This window comes from Salvelinus sp. IW2-2015, linkage group LG27 (assembly GCF_002910315.2).
Source record: "Salvelinus sp. IW2-2015 linkage group LG27, ASM291031v2, whole genome shotgun sequence".
Classification (NCBI taxonomy): Eukaryota; Metazoa; Chordata; class Actinopteri; order Salmoniformes; family Salmonidae; genus Salvelinus; species Salvelinus sp. IW2-2015.
The window spans coordinates 3235376-3261666 of record NC_036867.1 but is presented as its reverse complement, the minus strand read 5'-3'; the positions used below and the strand labels follow the sequence as shown (position 1 = coordinate 3261666).

The window sequence follows — 26291 nt, the reverse complement described above, 5'->3', positions numbered from 1 at the left end:
TTCTTGACGCAAACTGCTACAGACCTATATCTATCACTACCCTGCCTTTCTAAGGTCTTCGAAAGCCAAGTCAACAAACAGATTACCGACCATTCGAATCCCACCGCACCTTCTCCGCTATGCAATCTGGTTTCAGAGCTGGTCATGGTGCCACCTCAGCCACGCTCAGGTCCTAAACGATATTCTTAACCGCCATCGATAAGAAAACAATACTGTGGAGCTGTATTCATTGACCTGGCCAAGGCTTTCGACTCCTGTCAATCACCACATCCTCATCGGCAGACTCGATAGCCTTGGTTTCTCAAATGATTGCCTCGCCTGGTTCACAACTGCTTCTCAGATAGAGTTCAGTTGTGTCAAATCGGAGGGTCTGTTGTCCGGGCCTCTGGCAGTCTCTATGGGGGTGCCACAGGGTTAAATTCTTGGGCCGACTCTCTTCTCTGTATACATCAATGATGTCGCTCTTGCTGCTGGTGAGTCTCTGATCCACCTCTATGCAGACGACACCATTCTGTATACTTCTGGCCCTTCTTTGGACACTGTGTTAAACAACCCTCCAGACGAGCTTCAATGCCATACAAACTCTCCTTCCGTGGCCTCCAACTCTCTTAATTCCTCTTCTCTGTCTAATTGAGAATCATACCAGGCCGAACACAAAACCCAACATAGAAATACAAAACATAGACTGCCCACCCAACACTCACGCCCTGACCAATAAAGTAATACAAAACAAGAGAAAACAGGTCAGGAACGTGACACTATAGTTTTTCATCCGATTAATGGGCCCACCAAACCAACTGTATCGAAGAGAAATTAGTTATGAGCATGAGTTATATGGCTTACCGTGAAAGGCATAAAGCACAGAAGACATTCAACCTTTCATTAGCACAATTCTCAATCCATAATAGTTTACAGGTAACTGAATCTGTAGTGAACTACCCAGTGGTAGATGGAGTACAATAGACCAACTTAAGCTGCAGCACTAGAGTACTGTACTGTACCAGATGCCAAAGGGTCTCACACCTTGTCAGCACCTACTGTAGTTGTGAACTGTTCTCCTCCTCTTCCTCTCATATTTTAAGAGCTGTATTTTTGAAACTGCTGTGAGGGGAAATGTAGAGGTGAAAGTGACAGGCTTCATGGAGTATCCGGGGATCGAACGCCGTCTGGGGCAATGTGTCTGGAGTTGGCAGTGCTAAACCATATTCTGGCACAAACTGTTCCCCTCTGCCTTTGCCTTTTCTAGTCTCAGACTCCCTCACACCCTCTGTCCATTTGGGTTGCCAGTACTGGCCTGCCTTCTGGAACAGAGAGGGACAGTGGGAGTCCGAAGGGGCTGTGGAGACTGGACAGGTGGCATCTCCAGCTTGCATCCCTCCCTAAATCCTCCCCCGCCTCCCTCACAACTCCTACAGTGTGCCCAAGCAGAACTCGCGTTTATGGTCCAAGTCTTTTCACAAACGGAATCCCACTGGGCTCTCACAGACTGCCCATTCCTGGGCGTTTGGAGGGCTATTTGATCAAATGGTATTATAAAAAATCCCTTGGTTAATAAAAAGAGGCTTTAGGAAACTTTGTGGATTAATTAGCTATGCACAACAACCCAAAACAAATAGCGGATGATGGGGCTGAGTGATTCTGCACTTCTGTTCTTCATCTGGCTTTCTCCAATTATTTAAAGTGATTCCTTGAAGACCAATACATTGCTTTGACTGAGTGTGGTGTATTTTTTAAGGATTATGTTTCTGAGATGGGAGTCCAATTCCCTGAACATACTGCACAACCTGTAGTTCAGTTGTGCAAATAGATCCTGCAGCAAAATCACTGCTTCCACCTGGTAACACGCCCCTTGCTATTCTGAAACTATTCTGTACTGCTCATTGCAGAAAATAGTCATTTAAACAAGACAACTGATCCATCTGTACCCCAGAGTTACAGTAAAGGAGGATGAATGTGGTTATGCATTGAGATGGCAGGTCTTCTCCCACTCACGAACAGAAGTTTGTTGATACATGTTTCCCCCGCCAAACATCAGGGTAAAAACACTGGCTCCTGACAAGCACTTTGTTTTCACAACCTTAACTTCCCTCTTCACTCACAATGACAAGTCACAGATCTATCGGTACCACAGGGATGGCACATGCTCTCTACGTCAATACAAGTGGGTCAAGGTTTCTCCACTGTCTTTCGGGGGTTGGAGTATTTCTGTGACTGAGGAGTGACATGCTGACTGACTGACTGGCTGATATGCTGACTGACTGGCTGACATGCTGACTGACTGGCTGACATTCTGACTGATTAACTGACATGCTGACAGCTCATTGAGGTCGTCAGAGGAGAAAATAGACCCATCCAGTCATTGGAGCTGCTGCTCTTGTATACCCCTTGTCTCCAGCTCTTCCTGGGAAAGGCAGTTACTGGCCTAGAATAGGTACTTCTGTCACTGTACACTGACCCCTGCAATCATACAGAACTCAAGTGGCAGGCTGGCTAGAATTCCAAGAAAGTGTTATTTCTGGATGTTTGGAGGAGGAAAAGACATGGGTTTTATGTGGTTTCAGTTGCCTTCTGTTTGTTTTTATTTCCTGTAAATTTTTGGTCTATTATCTGTAAGAGATTGACGCTCATAATATATAATAATATAACTTTGTCATATCATTTTTTTATATTAATATGGCTGCAGGTTATAGTTCCTGATAAAGGAAAGCTGATACGGCTTGTAAAAAATGTTTCCTTAACTCTTGTAACACAATTAGGAACTCAAATCTCAACAGACCTCCAGTCTTAAGTAGATGCACACACAGACACACACACACGCTCACAAATGCACACACATTGACATACACAACATCCAATTTATGTAAAATTTTTACAAACATCCAATCCATGTACATTCCAACACAGATGCAGTATGATTGGGTTACAGGGACCACTTTTGTGTTGGTGTGACTGCGCGTTGGTGTGTGTTAATAAGGCAATTTGCTTCTGAAATCCCCGGAGAGGGAACATGTGTGGCACAGAGTCTTGTGTTCAAATTGGGCGCGACAGGCGGCCGCAACACATTGGTTGTGACTGCTTGCGTGGTGATCCTTTGAGAGGACTCGTGTAGATTGTCTCGGAACCTCCCGTGAGCTGTCTTGGTGAAGGGACTGGCCTTGTTCAAATAATTCAGCAATGCATCCTTCCTCTCTACCTTTCTTGAAGTAATCACTGATTTTAATTGATTAGATTTGTGTCAGTAGGGGCCTCCTGAGTAGCACAGTGGTCTAAGGCTCTGCATCGTAGTGCTAGCTGTGCCACTAGAGATCCTTGTTCGAGTCCAGGCTCTGTCGCAGCCGGCCGCTACCGGGAGACCCATGGGGCGGCACACAATTGGCCCAGCGTCGTCCAGGTTAGGGGAGGGTTTGGCCGGCAGGGATGTTCTTGTCCCATCACGCTCTAGCGACTCCTGTGGCGGGCCAGGCGCAATGCACGCTGACACGGTCGCCAGGTGTACGGGTGTTTCCTCTGACACACTGGTGCGGCTGGCTTCTGGGTTAAGCGGGCATTGTGTCAAGAAGCAGTGCGGCTCGGCTGAGTTGTGTTTCGGAGGACGCACGGCTCTCGACCTTCGCCTCTCCTGAGTCCGTACGAGAGTTGCTACGATGGGACAAGACCGTAACTATCAATTGGATACCACGAAATTGGGGAGAATTTTTTTTTTTTAAGTGACATTAAGAGGGTGATAACCTTGCTTTCATCTATACAGTCACTTATAGATCTGTGTTTACCTCCAGGAAACAAGGGAGGAAAGACGCATTTTTCTGAACACGGACATTATCACCAAGGGAACAGGGAAAGATGTGACATAAGAGACTCTGTAGGAACAATTGTCCTCAGACCCAGCTCTTTGTTGTGTGTGTGTGTGTGTGTGTGTGTGTGTGTGTGTGTGGTGTGTGTGTGGTGTGTGTGTGTGTGTGTGTGTGTGTGTGTGGTGTGTGTGTGTGTGTGTGTGTGTGTGTGTGTGTGTGTTGTGTGTGTGTGTTATGTGTGTAATTGCATAATCTTTTCATTTGTGAAGTATGCATGTGTTGAATGACCACGATGACAATGAATATTTATCTGTGTACATGCTTTTCTCTGAAGGTTGACGTTTATTGAGATGAGTCTTGTCCTGAAGGTGGAACTGAGCGATTTCCGCTAAATGGGCCATCTGCAAAGTCAAAATTGCCTATATTGTAAAAAATCTGGAAAACAAAAATGATTTTAGGGTTAGGTTTAAAATCTGATTTTAGGAACACTCTGCAGAGTTGCCTCCAGAACAAGATTTATGGCAAAAAACACTAACCTTCTTCTCGGTGTGCCTTTTCCACCTCTCTCACCCTCCTACATTCCCATGCACACCTTCATGGCGCCACACTCACATCACTCTTGCACACGTCTTAAATAGCTATTAAGCTCCAGCACGCTTGTGAATTTAAGATGCAGAACATATTAATATTTATCTCATTGCAGGTAGGGAGGGGGTGGATGGTGGAGGAAAGATATGATTGAACCAGTAACGGAAAAAAGCCCAAGCATATTTAATAGGCCATCCCCAACGGGTAGCCAGACCCCATGCTGGTTTCATCTCCTTCTTCATCTCTTCGCCTCATCTCTCCCCCAGCTCCGCACACGGTGGGGCTCCAGAGCTCAGCATGCTAGCACAGATTCAAGACTAGAAAATAATTCTAACTGTCTTGGCCAAACAAGGTTAGCGTTTAGCGCCGAACGCCGTTACTTTAAAAACCCAGGGGAACAGCTTAAATGGATTTACTATTTTATCTTCAAATGCACTTTTCTCTGACTTTGCCTTTGGACACAATAAAGAAAGGTTGAGGTTTTCTGACCTAACATTGTTATCTGTTCTGAAGTAGTACTTCTATGTAATAAAAGGGCAGAAAAGATTGCTTCTATTATTGCAACCTGTGCGAGAGCATCAAGTGATGGGGTTTTGGTACCGAAAATATGATTTTGTCTCAGGTTGCTTCTAAACTTAGTGTCACTTCACTCAGCAATAAACTGACCTCAAAACGCTTGTTTGATTAAGTGAATTCTAAAAGCAATATTTGATGATTCCTTTAAACATTTAATTTGTCCTATGACCTTTCATATGCATTACATTGGTCTTCATCAGATGTCCATGTCCTGCAGTAGAAGAGTCACTACTGTAAATATTCGCTCCAAGGTTTAGCTACAATTCCCTCATCTACAAACCACCTCCTTATTCTCTCCAAGTGAGTGAATATCTCCGCTATGGAAACCAAATAAAACAAATCGGTTATTGCATTAAGCTCTTTTTTCAGCCCTGATATGAATATCTGAAAAAGAGTCGCACTGCAGACGGACAGCTCATGCGATCAGATCATATGGTTTGAATTATGAGGAAATTAATTTGGCTACCCCAGACATCTAGTGTAAATACAACAGCCCATTGAACTGATCAGATCATCTACTGATCTTAACCAGAGCCTAGAGGGCTTTAGTCTTAATATTCATTTCTTGAGAAGTATAGTACATCACCCTGACAGGACAGTGTAAAGAGAAGTGGTGAAGATGTAATTGCAGATCACAATGTGTTGAAAATACTCATGTATTTCGTCAGTGTTTTGAATAGCATTGTCACTGAAGGGAATAGATCTGGACGTGTCACTAGTAACACCCATTGAGTTTTCCCCCATAAACCTTATTCACAGCTCCCCTTATTTGAGCGTGTATCTTCACCGCATGTGTTGTACAAAGGAAGGCTCAATGACATCATATAAAGATGCCATATAGAGGAATGCAGCACCCATTGGTGCTTCTTGTCCTCCAACATAGAGTTATGAACACTAGAGGAAAGATAGTTATAAACACTAAAGGAAAGATAGTTATAAACACTAGAGGAAAGATAGTTAACAACACTAGAGGAAAGATTGTTATAAACACTAGAGGAAAGATAGTTAAGAACACTAAATGAAAGAGTTATAAACACTAGAAGAAAGATAGCATTATAAACACTAGAGGAAAGATAGCATTATAAACACTAGAGGAAAGATAGCATTATAAACACTAGAGGAAAGACAGCATTATAAACACTAGAGGAAAGATAGCATTATAAACACTAGAGGAAATATATTTATAAACACTAGAGGAAAGATGGTTATAAACACTAGAGGAAAGATAGTTAACAACACTAGAGGAAAGATGGTTAGAACCCTAAATGAAAGAGTAATAAACACTAGAAGAAAGATAGTTAACAACACTAGAGGAAAGATAGTTATAAACACTAGAGGAAAGATGGTGTTATAAACACTAGAGGAAGATAGCGGTTATAAACACTAGAGGAAAGATGGTTAATAAACACTAGAGGAAAGATAGTTATAAACACTAGAGGAAGATAGTAACAACACTAGAGGAAAGATGGTTAACAACACTAAGGAAAAGATGGTTAAAAACACTAGAGGAAGATAGTTATAAACCAACTAGAGGAAAGGTAGTTATAAAACTAGATTGAAAATGGTTATAACACTAGAGGAAAGATGGTTATAAACACTAGAGGAAAGGGTTATAAACACTAGAGGAAGATGGTTATAAACATAGTGTTATAAACTAGAGGAAAGATAGTTATAAACACTAGAGGAAAGTGGTTATAACACTAGAGGAAAGATAGTTATAAACATAGAGGAAAGATGGTTATAAACACTAGAGGAAAGATAGTTATAAACACTAGAGGAAAGATGGTTATAAACACTAGAGGAAAGATGGTTATAACACACTAGAGGTAAGATAGTTTATAAGAACTAGAGGAAGTGGTTATAAACACTAGAGGTAAGATAGTTATAAAGACTAGAGGAAAGATGGTATAAACACTAGAGGAAACATAATTATAAAGACTGAGAGGACAGATAGTTATAAACACTAGATGAAAGATAGTAATAAACAGTAGAGGAAAGATAGTTTATAAAGACTAGAGGAAAGATGGTTATAAACACTAGAAGAAAGATGGTTATAAACACTAGAGGAAAGATGGTTATAAACACTAGAGGAAAGATGGTTATAAACACTAGCGGGAGATAGTTATAGCACTAGAGGAAAGATGCATTATAAACACACTAGAGGAAAGATGGCGTTATAAACACTAGAGGAAAGATAGTTATAAGCACTAGTGAAAGAGCATTATAAATACTAGAGGAAAGATAGCGTTATAAACACTAGAGGAAAGATAGCATTATAAACACTAGAGAAAGATAGCATTATAAACACTAGAGGAAAGATAGCATTATAAACACTAGAGGAAAGATAGCATTATAAACACTAGAGGAAAGATAGTTATGAACACTAGAGCAAAGAGTTATAACACCTAGAGGAAAGATAGTTAAAAGCACCAATCGAAATGTAGATATAAGCACTAGTGGAAAGATGGTTATAAACACTAGAGGAAGATGGTTATAAACACTAGAGGAAGATGTTTAAAACAGAGATTGTTATAACATAGAGGAAAGATGGTTATAAACACTGAGGAGAGATGGTTAACAACACTAGAGGAAAGATAGTTAACAACACTAGAGGAAAGATTTTGTATAAACACTAGAGGGAAGATGGTTAACAACACTGGAGGAAAGATGGTTAACAAACACTAGAGGAAAGATAGTTAACAACACTAGAGAAAAGATTGTTATAAACACTAGAGGAAAGATGGTTATAAACACTGGAGGAAAGAATGGTTAACAACACTAGAGGAAGATGTTAAAACACTAGAGGAAGATTGTTATAAACACTAGAGGAAAGATGGTTAACAACACTAGAGGAAAGATAGTAAGCAATAAGGAAAGATAGTTATAAACACTGAGAGAAATATAGTTATAAACACTAGAGGAAAGATGGTTAACAACACTAGAGGAAGATAGTTAACAACACTAGAGGAAAGATTGTATATACACATAGAGGAAAGATGGTTATAAACACTGGAGGAAAGATAGTTAACAACACTAGAGGAAAGATTGTTATAAACAACGAGGAAAGATGGTTATAAACACTGGAGGAAAGATGGTTATAAACTACTGAGGAAAGATGGTTATCAAACTGGAGGAAAGATGGTTATAAACACTAGAGGAAAGATAGTTAACAACACTAGAGGAAGAATGGTTAAAAACTAGAGGAAGATAGTTAAGAACACTAAATGAAAGAGTCATAACACTAGAGGAAATATAGTTAACAACACTGAGGGAAAGATAGTTATAAACACTGAGGAAGATGGTTAAAACACTAGAGGAAAGATAGTTATAAACACTAGAGGAAGATGGTTATAAACACTAGAGTGAGAATAGTTATAAAGACTAGAGGAAGAGATGGTTATGAAAATAAACAACTAGAGGGAAAGATGGTTATAAACACTAGAGGTAAGATAGTTATAAAGACTAGAGGAAAGATGGTTATCAACACATGTCATTTTGAGAAAATGGCCGATGAAGATAGGCTAATGCAATTAAAATGTACGTTCCATAAATATGACCATTTATGTCACAGGAATTAAACTCTTGTTCATATATCACTTATAAACTGAAAAATAAACATCAAATCTACCTTTTACAAATACATTAGCACGTTTAATACATTTGTTTCAAGCAATAGAGCAAATGCTTTGAATACTGGTCTGTTGGCCAAATATGCAGTTTTGGGCAAATTCTCATATCACTTTGCTCAATTTGTCACATACAAGAATTTTGTATGGCTGTTGAAATGTGCAGAACAGTAATCAGCTATGCCTGCCCCAAATGTAAGGCCCTCTTTGAGCTGTTGCTGGTGACGCTTTACTTTCTTGACTGTGTCATGGGACCTGCGCCTACGCTTGGCACACTCCATTGAAGCAGCATCAGCTCTCACAACTCTCACAATCTCTGATTGCTCCAGTGTCACTAAAGTGCTATCAATCAACAATTTGTTCATAACATTTGTTATAGCAGTGGCTCCCTCATTGAATGTGGCTGCCATACTGGCTGCTCCATCAATGCGGCTTTTGACCACGAAGACCGTTTTGGGGCATCACGACCATATTACAGAGTTCAGACATTCATTTGCATTCTGGGTTCCTCCGTGCTACATTCTTTTGAGGACGTTATCATTTGACATCCTATGATATACAGGTACCATTTTCTGTGCAACCTCAATATTAAAAAATGTATGGCCTCCAAGGTTTTTGTGACAGGGTAGATCTTTACCATTTTCTATGGCACACTGGTACCAGCACCAATGCACACACCTATCCCGTAGTTGGAAGTGAATCCTCTCTTGAGCCAAGTGCCATCGAAGGATACATGAATGTCTACGATGGCATCCTCATCCTCCTTCAGCATCTCTGCTATGTCTGGGTCTATATCTGTATCCTCATCCTCCTTCAGCATCTCTGCTATGTCTGGGTCTATATCTGTGTCTCATCCTCCTTCAGCATCTTCTGCTATGTCTGGGTCTATATCTGTATCCTACATCCTCCTTCAGCATCTCTGCTATGTCTGGGTCTATATCTGTATCCTCATCTCCTTCAGCATCTCTGCTATGTCTGGGTCTATATCTGTATCCTCATCCTCCTTCAGCATCTCTGCTATGTCTGGGTCTATATCTGTATCCTCATCCCTCTTCAGCATCTCTGCTATGTCTGGGTCTATATCTGTATCCTCATCTCCTTCAGCAATCTCTGCTATGTCTGGGTCTATATCTGTATCCCTCCATCCTCCTTCAGCATCTCTGCTGTGTCTGGGTCTATATCTGTATCCTCATCCTCCTTCAGTAACTCTGCTATGTCTGGGTCTATATCTGCGTATGCTCTTCTAATTATCTTTGCAGGGCTCTCCATTGACTGCAGCCCTCTCTGAATCTCTGCAACTAAAGTGGGGGGGGGGGGAGTACTTATGTCTTTCGACATTACAGACATAACTGCAGGACTAAATATTAGCAAACGAGCATGTATTTACTTTATGTAAAGCTAATTTCTCACTAATCACATTTGGCTACAGCCCAATGAGACTGTAGGCCTATGTGAGTCTCATATAGTTATGTTTTCCTATCACTCTGTTTTATTAACTTTGAATACATACACAGCAAGTCACCTGGCAATAATGGGCCACTCTCCCTTTGTATTTACCTGTCATTCTCCTCTCATGTCTCTGATATGAGCTGAGATGCAAGGAAGGAATCCCTAGGACTTTGCTTATTTTCTTTAGAGCTGCATAACCAAGTTTGTGGGCTAGAAGAACCATCCTCACATTTAAATCAAATGCCACATCTCCCCTGGAGCACTCCTGCAGCATGGATGAAATGTAAACACTACTCCTAAATGCATCACGATCACCTTCACAGTCTGCACATTCTATCATGACAGAATTACAGAATCACTGGTTGATGAAGTCTATGGTGATATTCAGTCCAGTGTTTAGACACTTCAAATCATGTACAAGTTGGTTTATTTGAGACATGGAATAAAAGCCACTGTTGGCTGGCTGCTGTCTGGTTGATCGCTGCTAGTTGTCATCTTCATCTCAACTAATTTGCGTCTCAATGCGCTGCTGCGGGCTACCTCCTTATCCTGCTCTACCTGTACTGCCACTGCCTCGATCGACGGATCAGGGAAATTGTTTCTGTCATTCACTGCTTTTCTCGCATTGGCTAACTGAGGTCGTCTATTTTTATGCACATACTGTAGGTATATTCTTCGAGATTTTCTCATTTTGTCTCTCTTTACGTTGATTCTTCGCGGGAGATATTTTCAAACAGGGAAGTGCTGCGCAGCACATGAGGCATTTTAACCAATCGGGTTGCCGGAAAGGGCCTTTAAATGCCAGTAACCAATCGGATGTCACGAAATTACTAATCTTTCAGCACGAAGCACTACTTCTACAAAGGATATAGCCATGTATGGACTAGCTAACGATATGCTCCGGAAAACAAGCTTTTGAATGATATATGATTCAACATGGAGAGTTTAAAAAAAATAGTGGTTGAAGTTCTACATAAAACATGCTATCAAGAACGACATTTATGGTAGGTGTAGTTGACGGAGTTGAGATAAAATTATACAAATACAGTATTGTAAAGTATTATGCTTATAAATCCAGGGTCGTTACAGTATTTCTATACATTATTGCCTTTTTATTTGTACATTTTATGAAAGTAGGGAAGTTATGGTTGCAAAATATCCCAAAATCTGAAAATAGACCGATGGAAGCAAAATCACAATTTTTGCCTGTGGTGCCTGGCCTTAAAACCACTAGAGGAAAGATAGTTATCAACACTAGCGGAAAGATGGTTTCAAACACTAGAGGAAATATAATTAAAAACACTAGAGGAAAGATAGTTATAAACACTAGAGGAAAGATAGTTATAAACACTAGAGGAAAGATGGTTATAAACACTAGAAGAAAGATGGTTATAAACACTAGAGGAAAGATGGTTATAAACACTAGAGGAAAGATGGTTAATAAACCACTAGAGGAAAGATGGTTATAAACACTAGAGGAAAGAGTTATAAGCACTAGAGGAAAGATGGTTATAAACACTAGAGTGAAGATGGTTATAAACACTGGATGAAAGATGGTTATAAACACCAGAGGAAAGATAGTTATAAACACCAGAGGAAAGATAGTTATAAACACTAGAGGAAAGATAGTTACACGCACTAGTGGAAACACTAGAGGAAAGATGGTTAGAAACATGAGAGGAAAGATGGTTAGAAACATGAGAGGAAAGATAGTTATAAACATGAGAGCAAAGATAGTTATAAACACTAGAGGAAAGATGGTTATCTTCTTATGGCTGGGGGCAGTATTGAGTAGCTTGGATGAATAAGGTGCCCAGAGTAAACTGCCTGCTACTCAGGCCCAGAAGCTAAGATATGCATATAATTAGTAGATTTGGATAGAAAACACTCTGAAGTTTCTAAAATTGTTTGAATGATGTATACCAGAACTCATATGGCAGGCAAAAACCTGAGAAAAAAATCCAACCAGGAAGTGGGAAATCTGAGGTTTGTAGTTTTTCAAGTCATTGCCTATCGAATATACAGTGTCTATGGGGTCATATATATCACTTCCTAAGGCTTCCACTAGATGTCAACAGTCTTTAGAACCTTGTTTCAGGCTTCTACTGTGAAGGATGAGGGAATGAGAGCTGTTTCAACCAGGTGTCTGGCAGAGTTCCATGAGCTCACTCAGGCGCGCCCCCGTGAGAGGTAGCTGCATTCCTTCTCCTTTCTAAAGACAAGGGAATTCTCCGGTTGAAACATTATTGAAGATTTATGTTAAAAACATCCTAAAGATTGATTCTTTACATCGTTTGACATGTTTCTACGAACTGTAATGGAATTCTTTGACTTTTCGTCTGGACTAAGTGTGCCTGCGCGTCGTGAATTTGGATATTTGAACTAAACGCGCAAACAAAAAGGAGGTATTTGGACATAAATGATGGACTTTATCGAACAAAACAAACTTTTATTGTGGAACTGGGATTCCTGGGAGTGCATTCTGATGAAGATCATCAAAGGTAAGTGAATATTTATAATGCTATTTCTGACTTCTGTTGACTCCACAACATGGCGGGTACCTGTATGGCTTGTTTTTGTGTCTGAGCGCCGTACTCAGATTATTGCATGGTGTGCTTTTTCCGTAAAAAAAAGATGAAATCTGACACAGCGGTTGCATTAAGGAGAAGTTTATTTAAAGTTCCATGCATAACACTAGTATTTTCATCAACATTTATGATGAGTATTTCTGTAAATTGATGTGGCTCTCTGCAAAATCACCGGATGTTTTGGAGGCAAAACATTACTGAACATAACGCGCCAATGTAAACTAAGATTTTTGGATATAAATATGAACTTTATCGAACAAAACATACATGTATTGTGTAACATGAAGTCCTATGAGTGTCATCTGATGAAGATCATCAAAGGTTAGTGATTAATCTTATCTCTATTTCTGCTTTTTGTGACTCCTCTCTTTGGCTGGAAAAATGGCTGTGTTTTTCTGTGACTAGGTACTGACCTAACATAATCAGATGGTGTGCTTTCGTCGTAAAGCCTTTTTGAAATTGGACACTGTGGTGGGATTAACAACAAGTCTATCTTTAAAATGGTGTATAATACTTGTATGTTTGAGGAATTTTATTTATGAGATTTCTGTTGTTTGAATTTGGCGCCCTGCACTTTCACTGGCTGTTGTCAAGTCGATTCCGTTAACGGGATCTCACCCGATCTCAGCCGTAAGAAGTTATAAACACTAGTGTTATAAACATTAAAGGAAAACGTTATAAACACTAGAGGAAAGGTAGTTATAAACACTAGAGGAAAGATGGTTATAAACACTAGAGGTAAGATAGTTATAAACACTAGAGGAAAGATGGTTATAAACATGAGAGCAAAGATAGTTATAAACACTAGAGGAAAGATGGTTATAAACACTAGAGGAAAACGTTAAACACTAATGGAAACCGTTATAAACATTAGAGGAAAGATGGTTATAAACACAAGAGGAAAGATGGTTATAAACACTAGAGTAAAGATAGTTATTAACACTAGAGTAAAGATAGTTATAAACACTAGAGTAAAGATAGTTATAAACACTAGAGTAAAGATAGTTATTAACACTAGAGTAAAGATAGTTATTAACACTAGAGTAAAGATAGTTATTAACACTAGAGTAAAGATTGTTATTAACACTAGAGGAAATAGTTTTAAAAAACTCTCAAGGAAATATAGTTATAAACATTTGAGGAAATAGTTATAAACACTTGAGGAAAGATAGTTTAAAAAAAACTAAGAAAAGAAAAGATGTTATATAACAGACACACAAGAGGAAAGATAGTTAAAAAACACTGGAAGAATGGTGCGTTATAAACACTAGAGGAAAATTTATCAACACTGGAGGAAACTAGTTACAAACACAGAGGAAAGCGTTATCAACACTAGAGAAAAGGTAGTTATGAACACTAGAGGAAGGAGTTATGAACGCTAAAGGAAGGAGTTATAAACACTTGAGGAAAGATAGTTATAAACACTAGAGTAAAGATAGTTATAAACACTAGAGTAAAGATAGTTATTAACACTAGGGAAATAGTTAAAAAACTCTCAAGGAAATATAGTTATAAACATTTGAGGAAATAGTTATAACACTTGAGGAAAGATAGTTTAAAAAAACTAGAAGAAAGATGGTTATAAACACTAGAGGAAAGATAGTTAAAAACACTAGAAGAATGTGCGTTATAAACACTAGAGGAAAATTATCAACTACTGAGGAAACATAGTTACAAACACTAGAGGAAAGCGTTATCAACACTAGAGAAAAGGTAGTTATGAACACTAGAGGAAGGAGTTATGAACGCTAAAGGAAGGAGTTATAAACACTTGAGGAAAGATAGTTATAAACACTAGAGGAAAGGTAGTAATGAACACTAGAGGAAGGAGTTATAAATGCTAAAGGAATGAGTTATAAACACTTGAGGAAAAGAGTTATAAACACTAGAGGAAATATAGTTATAAACACTAGAGGAAATATAGTTATAAACACTAGAGGAAATATAGTCATAAACACTAGAGGAAAGGTTGTTATAAACACTAGAGGAAATATAGTTATAAACACTAGAGGAAATATAGTTATAAACACTAGAGGAAAGGTTGTTATAAACACTAAAGTGAAGAGTTATAAACACTAGAGGAAATATAGTTATAAACACTAGAGGAAAGATAGTTAACAACACTAGAGAAAAGATAGTTAACAACACTAGAGGAAAAAGTTGTTAACACTGTTGTGTCTTTGACTATGCCAGATTAATTGCTATGACATGCTATTCTATAAAATAATTTCTCCGTAATTAATATTACCTGATTGAACTAATCATGTAAATATTAATTAACTAGAGAGGGACACCACGAAATAATATTTATAGAGCTGTTATCTTTCGAATAAACTCATAAAGATTTAGTAATAGTTTACATCCATAGCAGTCACCTTAATCGTCATTTTATTCAGTCTCATCTGAAAGTGGTAAATCCTTGTTATCTGCAAGAATCCTGGCTAACAAGTTGAATCAGCAATACAAAATCGGGTTTAATTATTTATTTACTAAATACCTAACTAATCACACAGAATCACACATACACAATGAAATCATAACTTGCTCACAAATTACGTCATACAGAAAAACGTCCCTGGCGGGCGGAATAGATATGACAGCTTGTTACACAAAGAAAAGGGGCGGGATTTTAGTGAAAGAGCGGGAGACTGGAACAGAGGCGAAGCTGTGCTATCGTAAATACAGTATCTTATGCATTCTAAATTACCGCCCATTTGAAGAAGGAAAATGCAATAAATATTTACTCTGAGCTGCGCTTCAGTAGGTTGGTGGTAGATGGACCGTGTCGCCAACCCGAGTCCTCTGTCCTTTGAAGAATGTCTCTGGTGCCTTACTGGATACGTTGGAGTAACGTTGTGTGTAGTAGACGGGATACTCGGACTGTCCATCCTAACCTGCGTTTGTAGCAGCTGTTGCTAACTCAACGGCTAGGAGATATCACTTCTGTAGTGAATACGAGTTCAAAGTTCATACCATTCACAATCAAAGTCCATGCTGCTGTTGGCTTGGTTCTGTAGTTATTATCTGAACCATTCTGACACKGGATCGTCATCCTAGCGTKCCCGGAACAGAAAGTTATATTTTTGTCAATGGCTTTTATAGTGGAGGGAGAGGGGTGTGTCTGAAAAGTCTATTACCCATGTCTCTTCACAGGGGCGGGCCCCTAGTTGAGCAGAAGCCCAAACTTATGAAAACACAAATRRCTCATTTGGAAGCTAAAATTAAATTTKATCTCTTCACAAATAATTTCATATTCAAACATTTGAATTAAACAACAATTCCATGTGAATCCGATACCTCTGARGTTTAGACTTTCCACAGTAGAGTTTATGTCATTCTATCATTGATGAGAATGTGTCAGAGGGCAACCGAACTGACATAATATACCTTAAGTACCACCGCATATGTTCAGTTGGTCGGATTACCAGAATATAGTTCATTTCCCCCCACCTTCTGATGTCCCCAGAATCTCTATGTTAACCAAGGGGTTTTCTTATGTCACATCAGTTATAGTAGGGAGAGAGAAAAAGGGGGAAAGAGGTATTTATGACTGTCATAAACCTACCCCCAACCCAACGTCATGACAACACTAGAGGAAAGATAGTTATAAACACTCACGGAAAGAGTTATAAACACTAGAGGAAAGAGTTATAAACACTAGAGGAAAGCGTTATAAACCCTAAATGAAAGAGTTATAAACACTTGAGAAAAAAAGAGTTATAAACACTAGAGGAAAGATAGTTATAAACACTTGAGAAAAAAGATTTATAAACACTAGAGGAAAGATAGTTATGAACACTAGAGGTAAGAGTAATAAACACTAAAATAAATAGTTATAAACACTTGAGGAAAAAGAGTTATAAAAACTAGAGGAAAGATAATTATTACCACTAGAGGAAAGATAGGATGTAACCCCTTCTGGTGTGTATAACTTTATGGTCTCCACACAGTCGTCTCAGGCAGATAATGAGCTTGCTTGGCTTGAGGCCTGACCGTAAAGCAGCATGTTAGGATACAACTGTTGTGTCTGGCCTGTACTACCATCGAGACACTGACACAAATAACAATATGCTGACTTTCCCCCAAATGGCTTCTTCAGTTGTGTGTTGTATTTCTGTAATTAATTCAAGTAAATATGCGTTCATGGTGAAATGACCCTCTGCTATTATTTAGTTGGAATTGATAGTGTTCAAAATTGTAAATAGATAAAAATGTATTTAAAATGTGTTTTCACTTGTTCCTTTGCAGGCGAGGATGACAGCTTGGCCCTCAAGGGGAAACTGACCGTGGGGGACATCTTCAGGAAGAACTTCAAGGTTCACGACCCTGAGGCCAAGTGGATCAACAGTGAGTACTCTATTGATGTCGTAGAGGGGTAGTCATGAGACATCCATATGGGTGATACGTCATGTATTCACTGTGGACATTCAAACAGGGTTATACATTTCCCAACAAAAGGTAAAGTTATGCTAATTAACCTGAGTTTAAGACACATTTCGAAGAATCTGTTGGGGTTGGCAGTCAAATAACTAAGGCAATTGTGACTATATAGTAGGAACTCTGTTTTTAGTTGGTCGATGTATAGGTTTAACTAAACATCAGGAAAGTTTCAACACTGAGTTCCATTGAATTGAATAGAACACTTCCACTTACTACACTGCTAGCATCGATTTGGAATCATTATTGCAACGGTGTGAATAACATCGATTGAGCCCTTTGTTCGACTAACAACACCTTCTGCACTAATGATCTCATTGCCCATCCAGTGAATCAGCTCATCTTTAGATGTTAGCTAACACAGTGTAATAAGTGTGTGTTGAATCAATGTCATGTGAAATGGCTCATCTCACTATCTTGATAGGGGTGGTTTTACCACTCTCAGATCAGTGAATCGAATACACCAGCTCATCTCTAAATGTTAACAACCATGCTGTAATAATATATGTTACTGTGTTGAATCAACGTTAGTAAGGAGCCCTGACTGGTGCTCTGTTATATACAGAGGGGTGATACTATGGGTGATCTGACCAACTCAAATGATTCAAAAGCAGAGTTAGAGATTCCCAATGTATGTGCTCAGTCCTCTACCGACTGCCTAAAAGGGTTAAATGGAACCAGTGTTTTTCTGAGACCACTTTCTCAGCCAAGCCTTAGATGACAGCAATTAGAACTAGCTACGTGTGCCTGCGTGTGTGCGTGTCAGTCAGTGTGTAGGAGTCAGTATAGTCGAAAAATGTCAAGGATTAGAAGGGTTGACAGGACTTGCTCTATCCTCTTGTGTAAAACAGTGAAAGAGTGCGTTAAGTCTCCAGTCGATCACATGAAAGTGAAGTGTGTTTTCTAGTTTTTATTTTATTTTAGTAATTTTCTATTTTATTTAACCTTTATTTAACTAGGCAAGTCAGTTAAGAACAAATTCTTATTTACAATGACGGCCTACCAAAAGGCAAAAGGGCCTCCTGCGGGGATGGGGGCTGGGATTAAAATACATACAATATAAATATAGGACAAAACACATATCACAACAAGAGAGACAACTCTACACAAAGAGAGACCTAAGACAACAACATAGCAATGTTGCACATGTTGCCATTGAAAGAAAATAAAACTTTGACTGCAACTGTTGAAACAGAGCAGACACATTATATTAACCAACTGCTGGTTTCAATAGAATGATCAGGGCCTGACTCCTAGAGGCACTTTACAGCCAAAGGATTAATGAAGCAACTTTGATATAACTCATACCCAAATCCAGATAGCAGATGTTCTGAAAGAGCTGGAAAACCTGGACCCATACAAATCAGCTGGGCTTGACAATCTGGACCCCCTATTTCTGAAACTGTCCGCCGCCATTGTCGCACCCCCTATTACCAGCCTGTTCAACCTCTCCTTCGTATCATCTGAGATCCCCAAGGATTGGAAAGCTGCCGCGGTCATCCCCTCTTCAAAGGGGGAGACACCCTGGACCCAAACTGTTACAGACCTATATCCATCCTGCCCTGCCTATCTAAGGTCTTCGAAAGCCAAGTCAACAAACAGATCACTGACCATCTCGAATCCCACCGTACCTTCTCCGGTGTGCAATCCGGTTTCCGAGCCGGTCACGGGTGCACCTCAGCCACGCTCAAGGTACTAAACGATATCCTAACCGGCATCGATAAAAGACAGTACTGTGCAGCCGTCTTCATCGACCTGGCCAAGGCTTTCGACTCTGTCAATCACCATATTCTTATCGGCAGACTCAGTAGCCTCGGTTTTTCTAATGACTGCCTTGCCTGGTTCACCAACTACTTTGCAGACAGAGTTCAGTGTGTCAAATCGGAGGGCATGTTGTCCGGTCCTCTGGCAGTCTCTATGGGGGTACCACAGGGTTCAATTCTCGGGCCGACTCTTTTCTCTGTATACATCAATGATGTTGCTCTTGCTGCGGGCGATTCCCTGATCCACCTCTACGCAGACGACACCATTCTATATACTTCCGGCCCTTCCTTGGACACTGTGCTATCTAACCTCCAAACGAGCTTCAATGCCATACAACACTCCTTCCGTGGCCTCCAACTGCTCTTAAACGCTAGTAAAACCAAATGCATGCTTTTCAACCTGTCTCTTATACACATCTAGATGTGTATAAGAGACAGCTATAATTCCGCCCCTTCCTTGGACACTGTGCTATCTAACCTCCAAACGAGCTTCAATGCCATACAACACTCCTTCCGTGGCCTCCAACTGCTCTTAAACGCTAGTAAAACCAAATGCATGCTTTTCAACCGTTCGCTGCCTGCACCCGCACGCCCGACTAGCATCACCACCCTGGACGGTTCCGACCTAGAATATGTGGACATCTATAAGTACCTAGGTGTCTGGCTATACCTGTCTCTTATACACATCTAGATGTGTATAAGAGACAGCGCTACATGTTCGTCGTCAGACCCACTGGCTCCAGGTCATCTACAAGGCTATGCTAGGTAAAGTGCCGCCTTATCTCAGTTCACTGGTCACGATGGCTACACCCACCCGCAGCACGCGCTCCAGCAGGTGTATCTCACTGATCATCCCTAAAGCCAAAACCTCATTTGGACGCCTTTCCTTCCAGTTCTCTGCTGCCTGCGACTGGAACGAATTGCAAAAATCTCTGAAGTTGGAGACTTTTATCTCCCTCAACAACTTTAAAAATCTGCTATCCGAGCAGCTAACCGATCGCTGCAGCTGTACATAGTCCATCTGTAAACTACCCACCCAATTTACCTACCTCACCCCCCATACTGCTTTTATTTATTTACTTTTCTGCTCTTTTGCACACCAGTATCTCTTCTTGCACATGATCATCTGATGATTTATCACTCCAGTGTTAATCTGCTAAATTGTAATTATTCGATTTATTGCCTACCTCATGCCTTTTGCACACATTGTATATAGATTCTCTTATTTTTTCTTTTTTTTTTACCATGTTACTGACTTGTTTATTGTTTACTCCATGTGTAACTCTGTGTTGTCTGTTGTCACTGCTATGCTTTATCTTGGCCAGGTCGCAGTTGCAAATGAGAACTTGTTCTCAACTAGCCTACCTGGTTAAATAAAGGTGAAATTAAAAAATAAAAAAAATACCTAATGAAGCTGTCTTCTCCTATCAGCCAATAGTCTCCCATAAAGAGGGTGCAGATGGGAGAGAGTACACTGAGTATGTCCAGGCCTGTTCAAGTACTGTACAAAGCTTCCTTTCTTTATTCTTCCCTTCCCCGTCCTTGATATAATCACTGATCTGACACATTTCGGTGGTTGAGATCAAAAGCCTCTAAACATACTGCTTTCACCAATTCAGTAGCATCTGATCATTGGTGACTGTCTTACACCCACTGTTTCTTGGGGCACACAAAATGGTTAACAAATCTATGAAAGTGAATGAGTTGCAGCAAACGGCAAAAAAAAGTAGGCACTGTTTGGATGTTAACATCTGTGCTTCTTTAAAAGTCATTCTCCTCAGGAAATGTTCCTCACTGCATGAAACACCAAGCAATTAATACTATAGTATTTTCCTGTGTCAATAGAATGCTGCGTTCTGTCACTTTGATAAGCTGATTAATAATAGCCTCCATACGTCCTCCATACTGTAGCCTACGTGGCAAGCATGCAATGGGAGTCATCTTAAAGATATGCCTTTCTACTGTAGCTGTTTATGGTTGACAGACAGCAACCTGCCTGCGGAGAAAGTCTTCTTAGGGACCCTGTAGATGCAGCTGCCAAAGAAGGAAAGAGACTAGAGGTCCATTATCGACTGATTATTTTATGTTCGTTAGCGTGTCATATTCATTTAGCGAACTTGCAATTATTGGCTTTCGAGGACAGGTCTGGAATTTACATTTTTTGTAAACCTAATTTAGCCTGGAATTATATATTTTTCGACGTTGTTGAGCCATCAATCAATTTCCTGGGAGACATTTGTAATTTAACCTCTAGAATTTATAATGAATCAATGAGTTTATTTTGTCGCTGATAAGTCCAAATCCTTTTGGGGGTATTTTATGGCAATATAAGCTGAGTTCATTATGAATTCAGACAGCACAAGCTACTCATGGTATTGCGATTTGAATACCCCTGCGGCCTTGTTTTATCACTATCTTTAACAGTAACCAGTGGTGTAAAGTACTTAAGTAAAATTACTTTAAAGTACCACTTAAGTCGTTTTTTGGGGTATCTATACTCTACTATTTATATTTTTACTTTTACTTCAGTACATTCCTAATGAAAATAATCTACTTTTTACTCCATACATTTTCCCTGACACCCAAAGTTACATTTTGAATGCTTAAGCAGGACAGGAAAATTGTCCATTCACGCACTTATCAAGAGAACATCCCTGGTCATCCCTACTGCCTCTGATCTAGCAGCCTTACTAAACACAAGTTTATCCCAGTAATCTACAAAAGTAACCTTGTTTCATCACAATCTATAACAGTAACCTTGTTTCATCACAATCTATTAATAGGTTGCACCTCCGTCACTCGGTTGCGTCATGCCATTGTTATGAACGTTCTCAAGCCATCCTCTATCAGCGGCGCCATAGTGGTGCCCTAAAGTGGTGATAAGCCCAGTCATTCTGGACGGATGCTAACTACTGTTAGTCTAAATTACACTATATTTCCTGGAAATACAATTGCCAAAGTAGTCAAATATTTATTAGGAAACAACTTTTCCAGCATTATTATGTCGTCAAAATTACTTTAGACAGATGCCAATGTTGTCATTAGCTAACAAAGTTCGTCAAAAATAGCCAGCAATGCTAACGTTAGCAAGCAAAAATCCTGTGGCCTCCCCTCAATCTTAGCTAGCTATCTAACGTTATACTGCATCTAAAGTTAATCTGGTGACATCAAAATGACAAAAGTTTTTCCTACTAATTATTTGCCTCCTTTTGAATGTCATTGTATTTCCAAGCCACTGTAATGCACTTTTGATGAAATCTTCATTAGCGCTCATTGACGATGCATTGAGTAGAATGCTCAGTCTGGCATCAGTCCAAAACTAATGTTCAAAACAATATTTTGACAAAACATGCAACCCATGAATAACAGTAACCTTGTTTCATCACAATCTATAACAGGAACCCTGTTTCATCACAATCTATACCCGTAACCTTGTTTCATCACAATCTATAACAGGAACCTTGTTTCATCACAATCTATAACAGGAACCTTGTTTCATCACAATCTATAACAGGAACCTGTTTCATCAAAATCTATAAACAGGAACCTTGTTTCATCACAATCTATAACCGTAACATTGTTTCATCACATCTATAACAGGAACCTTGTTTCATCAAAATCTATAAACGGTAGCCTTGTTTCATCACAATCTATAACAGGAACCTTGTTTTCATCAAAATCTATAACAGGAACCTTGTTTCATCACAATCTATAACCGTAACCTTGTTTCATCACAATCTATAACAGGAACCTTGTTTCATCGAAATCTATAACAGGAACCTTGTTTCTTCACAATCTATAACAGGAACCTTGCATCATTGTTTGCCTCCATGGAACTCTCCTACATTAGCCTGGTCCCAGATCTATTTGTGCGGTCTTGCCAACTCCTATGGTTATTGTCATGCCAAAATGACCATAGAAGTTGGCAACAGCACAAGAGATCTGGCACCAGGTTACTTCTGTATCTATTTGCCCTTAAAGATGTAATCCGCAGTAGGCAGAAATAGCGCCATGGCCGCCTCACCACCGTTGTTATTATTTCTGTTGCAGAGCTGAGGAGCGTTGCGCAGCCTGTTAAAATAAATTGCAGCACATATTGTGCTCTTCTATCGCTCGTGCAATGATGTCCGAGGGGGGAAAACAGTTCGTTGTTTGCATTAACTTCTTTGTTGTCGTAATATTGCAAATGGACGTGGCTGTTTCACCATGAAGGATTTCAGCTTTAAAGACCCCCATCACCATTCTAAACAAATCCACCGCCCATCATCATTGGATTTAGTCCGCTACATCATTTTTCTATTAGTGTATCCCATTGATATTCTGTGTATGTCTATCTCCAGCATAAAATCACAATCAAACGCATGCAGCAAAAGCATAAACATAATTTTCATCCAGCAATGATAAATTAAAACCTGGTTCAATATTATTGCATGGTTTCTAGCAGCTGCTCTCTGTTTGAATGAAGCAGTATAACCTTGTACGGCTATACTGACTTCTACACACTGGTCGACACACACACACACACACACACACCACACACACACACCACACACACACACACTCCTGTCCTCCTGTCTGATGTATGCTAAACATGTAGGGAGAAGAGATTTGCTGAACGCCATCAAGCAAACAGACATGATTGGCCAAATAAGTATCTTTTAACCTTGATCAGAGCTGATGACTGACCTGGATGGTGATTTGCCTGAGAGCAGCACCACAAGCAAAGTAGTGCCCCCTAGTGTCAAAGCTTAATTTTACAGCTTAATTTTATAGAATGCAAGTCTTTCATTACATTCAGATTATGATTTTAATGGTCTAGCCGGCCCGAGGGCCGTATCCGGCCCGTGACCTGATTCAATACGGCCCATGGAATCATGCTCAGATCACATAAAGAATTTGCGATAGTAAAGTTTTGAATAACATATTTGTTATTTAAATTAAAAGCTCAATGAAAACTCGCCTTTGTGTAATGATTTAACTCCCACCGCTTGTGGGACATTTATTTTGAAGGCACGTATAAATAACAACTGCACGAGGACAGACAGTGACTGACAAGCTGACACACATATCACAGTTACAAGCTAACTAGAAATTGCGCAAAAAGTTGTTTTTCAAAGATTTCAAAGAAAAGGAAAGTAGACAATGAATGTAGGGTGTTCCAGCAAGAGTGGACATCGAAATATTTCTTTATTGAGGTATCAGGGAAGCTGTGTGCTTAGAGTGCAAAGAGAGCATCGCTGTCTTGAAAGACTACAACTTGTCACCACACTTCCAGACGAAGCATGCAGAGAAATATAGGAATATCTCTTCTGAGCAGAGAGCAAGTGCATCGAAAGAGTTGCTTTCTCAGTTGCAAAAGCAGCAAGGACTTTTCAGAAAGCTGTGTTCAGCAAACAACGGAATTGCGAGAGCTAGCTATGTACTGTCCCACAAAATTGCTAAACATAGCAAGCCATTCGCTAAGGGAGAATTCATTAAAGAATGTTTAATTGACTCTGCATCAAAACTTTGCCCCGACAAGAAAGAGCTGTTTGAAAATGTTTCCCTGTCAAGATGTTGAGGACATCACAGAGAATATGGAACAACAGTTGAAAGACAATGTAAAGGATTTCACCTATTTCTCCTTGGCCCTGGATGAGAGCAGTGATGCATGTGACATGGCGCAGTTGTTGATATTCTTACGAGGCATAACCCCAGACTTTGAGTTTACAGAAGAGCTTGCTTCAGTGCTGTCAATGAAGAGCACAACCACAGGGAAAGATTTATTGGAGGAGGTTAATTAATAAGTGTGGGGCAAAGCTGGGACTGAGTTTTGAAAAGTTATCCAGTGTGACCACTGATGGGTGCCCAAACTTGACAGGAAAAAACGTTGGCCGTTTGAAAAGGATACAAGATCAAGTAGCTGAGCTGAACCCAGATCAGAAAATGATTTTCCTGCATTGTATTATTCATCAGGAGGTGCTCTGAAAATGTGGTATGAAAATGAATCCATGTTGTGGATAATTCACTAAAGTGGTAAACTTCATAAGAGCAAACTCTTTAAACCACAGGCAGTTTGTCTCACTGTTGGAAGAGACAGAGTCGGCTCATGTAGATCTCCCCTACCACATAAATGTGAAATGGCTGAGTTTGGGGAAGGTGCTTAAAAGGGTGTGGGACCTGAAGTCGGAGATTGCTGAGTTTTTGCAAATGAAAGGAAAATATGTGGATTTCCCTCAACTGCAAGGTAAAGAATAGTTGGCTGAATTTGCCTTCACCGTGAACATTATGGCCCTCATGAATTAACTGAATTCCAAACTACAAGGGAAGGGCCTTTTTGCACATCAGATGTACAGCCTTGTCAAAACCTTCAAGGGAATATTACTCCTCCTGACCTGCCAAGTAGAAGCCAACAATCTCACCCACCTTCCGACACTACTAGTCTGTTCCCTATCAGATGACCAGCGGGAGAGGTATACATCGCTGTTGCGTGCTTTGAACGGTGCGTTTTCTCATCGTTTTGAGGATTTCAAAGTGTTGGAAAATGACATGCTGTTGGTTTCCTCTCCTTTCACCTTCAATGTGGATAACACTCCCACTGACCTGCAACTTGAGCTTATCGATCTTCAGTCTGATGCAGTGATTGGAGAACTATTTAAAACAATGTCACTGACAAGGTTCTATGCATCTCTCGATGAACAAAACATTCCAAAGATTAGGAGTCATGCTCAGAAGATGTTTGTACTGTTTTGGTCAACCTATGTATGTGAACAGACATTTTCAGTGATGAAATATAACAAGTCAAGGCACAGATCATCTCCTACTGACTCTCACCTCTCAGCAACCCTGAGTATAGCGACGTCAGAAACTATACCTGACGTCACTGCTTTAGTCAATGCCCATCAGAGACTTCACTCCTCACACTGATTCAGAAGTTTAAATGTAATGTTGAGCTTTCTCTCTTTCTTGTTGTTTGTTTTTGCATACCCGTTAACAAGAGTTTTGTCCATGGTGCTGAATGCACAGTGTACTTTTCCCTCCGTGTAGTTCATTGCATGTTTAATAATGAAAATGCCTACCAAGAGGGGAACATGGATGTGTTTTATTTCTGTGCATGTTAAAAAAGTAAAATAAGTAGCATATCTGGATGTGATTTACAGTAGATATATCTGTCAACACAGTCATGCACATGATGTATAATCCTGTAAATGCAAAAATATATTCTAATGTGGCCCTCCATGGAAAATAATTGCCCAGGCCTGGTCTAGCAGCATAGCCGCGGGAAGATGTTTGGAGGTGGGGCCCAGGGAAAAAAATGTTTTGCCCGCGCTACAGACGGCTATATCGGTCCGCTATTAGAGGACTAGTAAAGACCCAGCGCCCTACTTTTGTGAATAAAAAATAAAATGGTATAAATATTTTTGACATTCCGATTTTTCAGGGGGTGCTGCAGCACCCTCAGCACCCCTACTTACCCACGGCTATGGCTAGCCC

At 39.9% G+C, this 26291-nt stretch overlaps 1 protein-coding gene across 1 annotated transcript in view; it reads left to right on the top strand.

The window, feature by feature from the left end:
• The window catches only part of LOC111953408 (A-type potassium channel modulatory protein DPP6-like), a 212706-nt gene that overhangs the window by 132311 nt on the left and 54104 nt on the right, over positions 1 to 26291 (top strand). Inside the window, 1 exon segment of the mRNA XM_070435603.1 lies at positions 16867 to 16965. Within this exon segment, the coding sequence (XP_070291704.1) occupies positions 16867 to 16965 (99 nt within the window).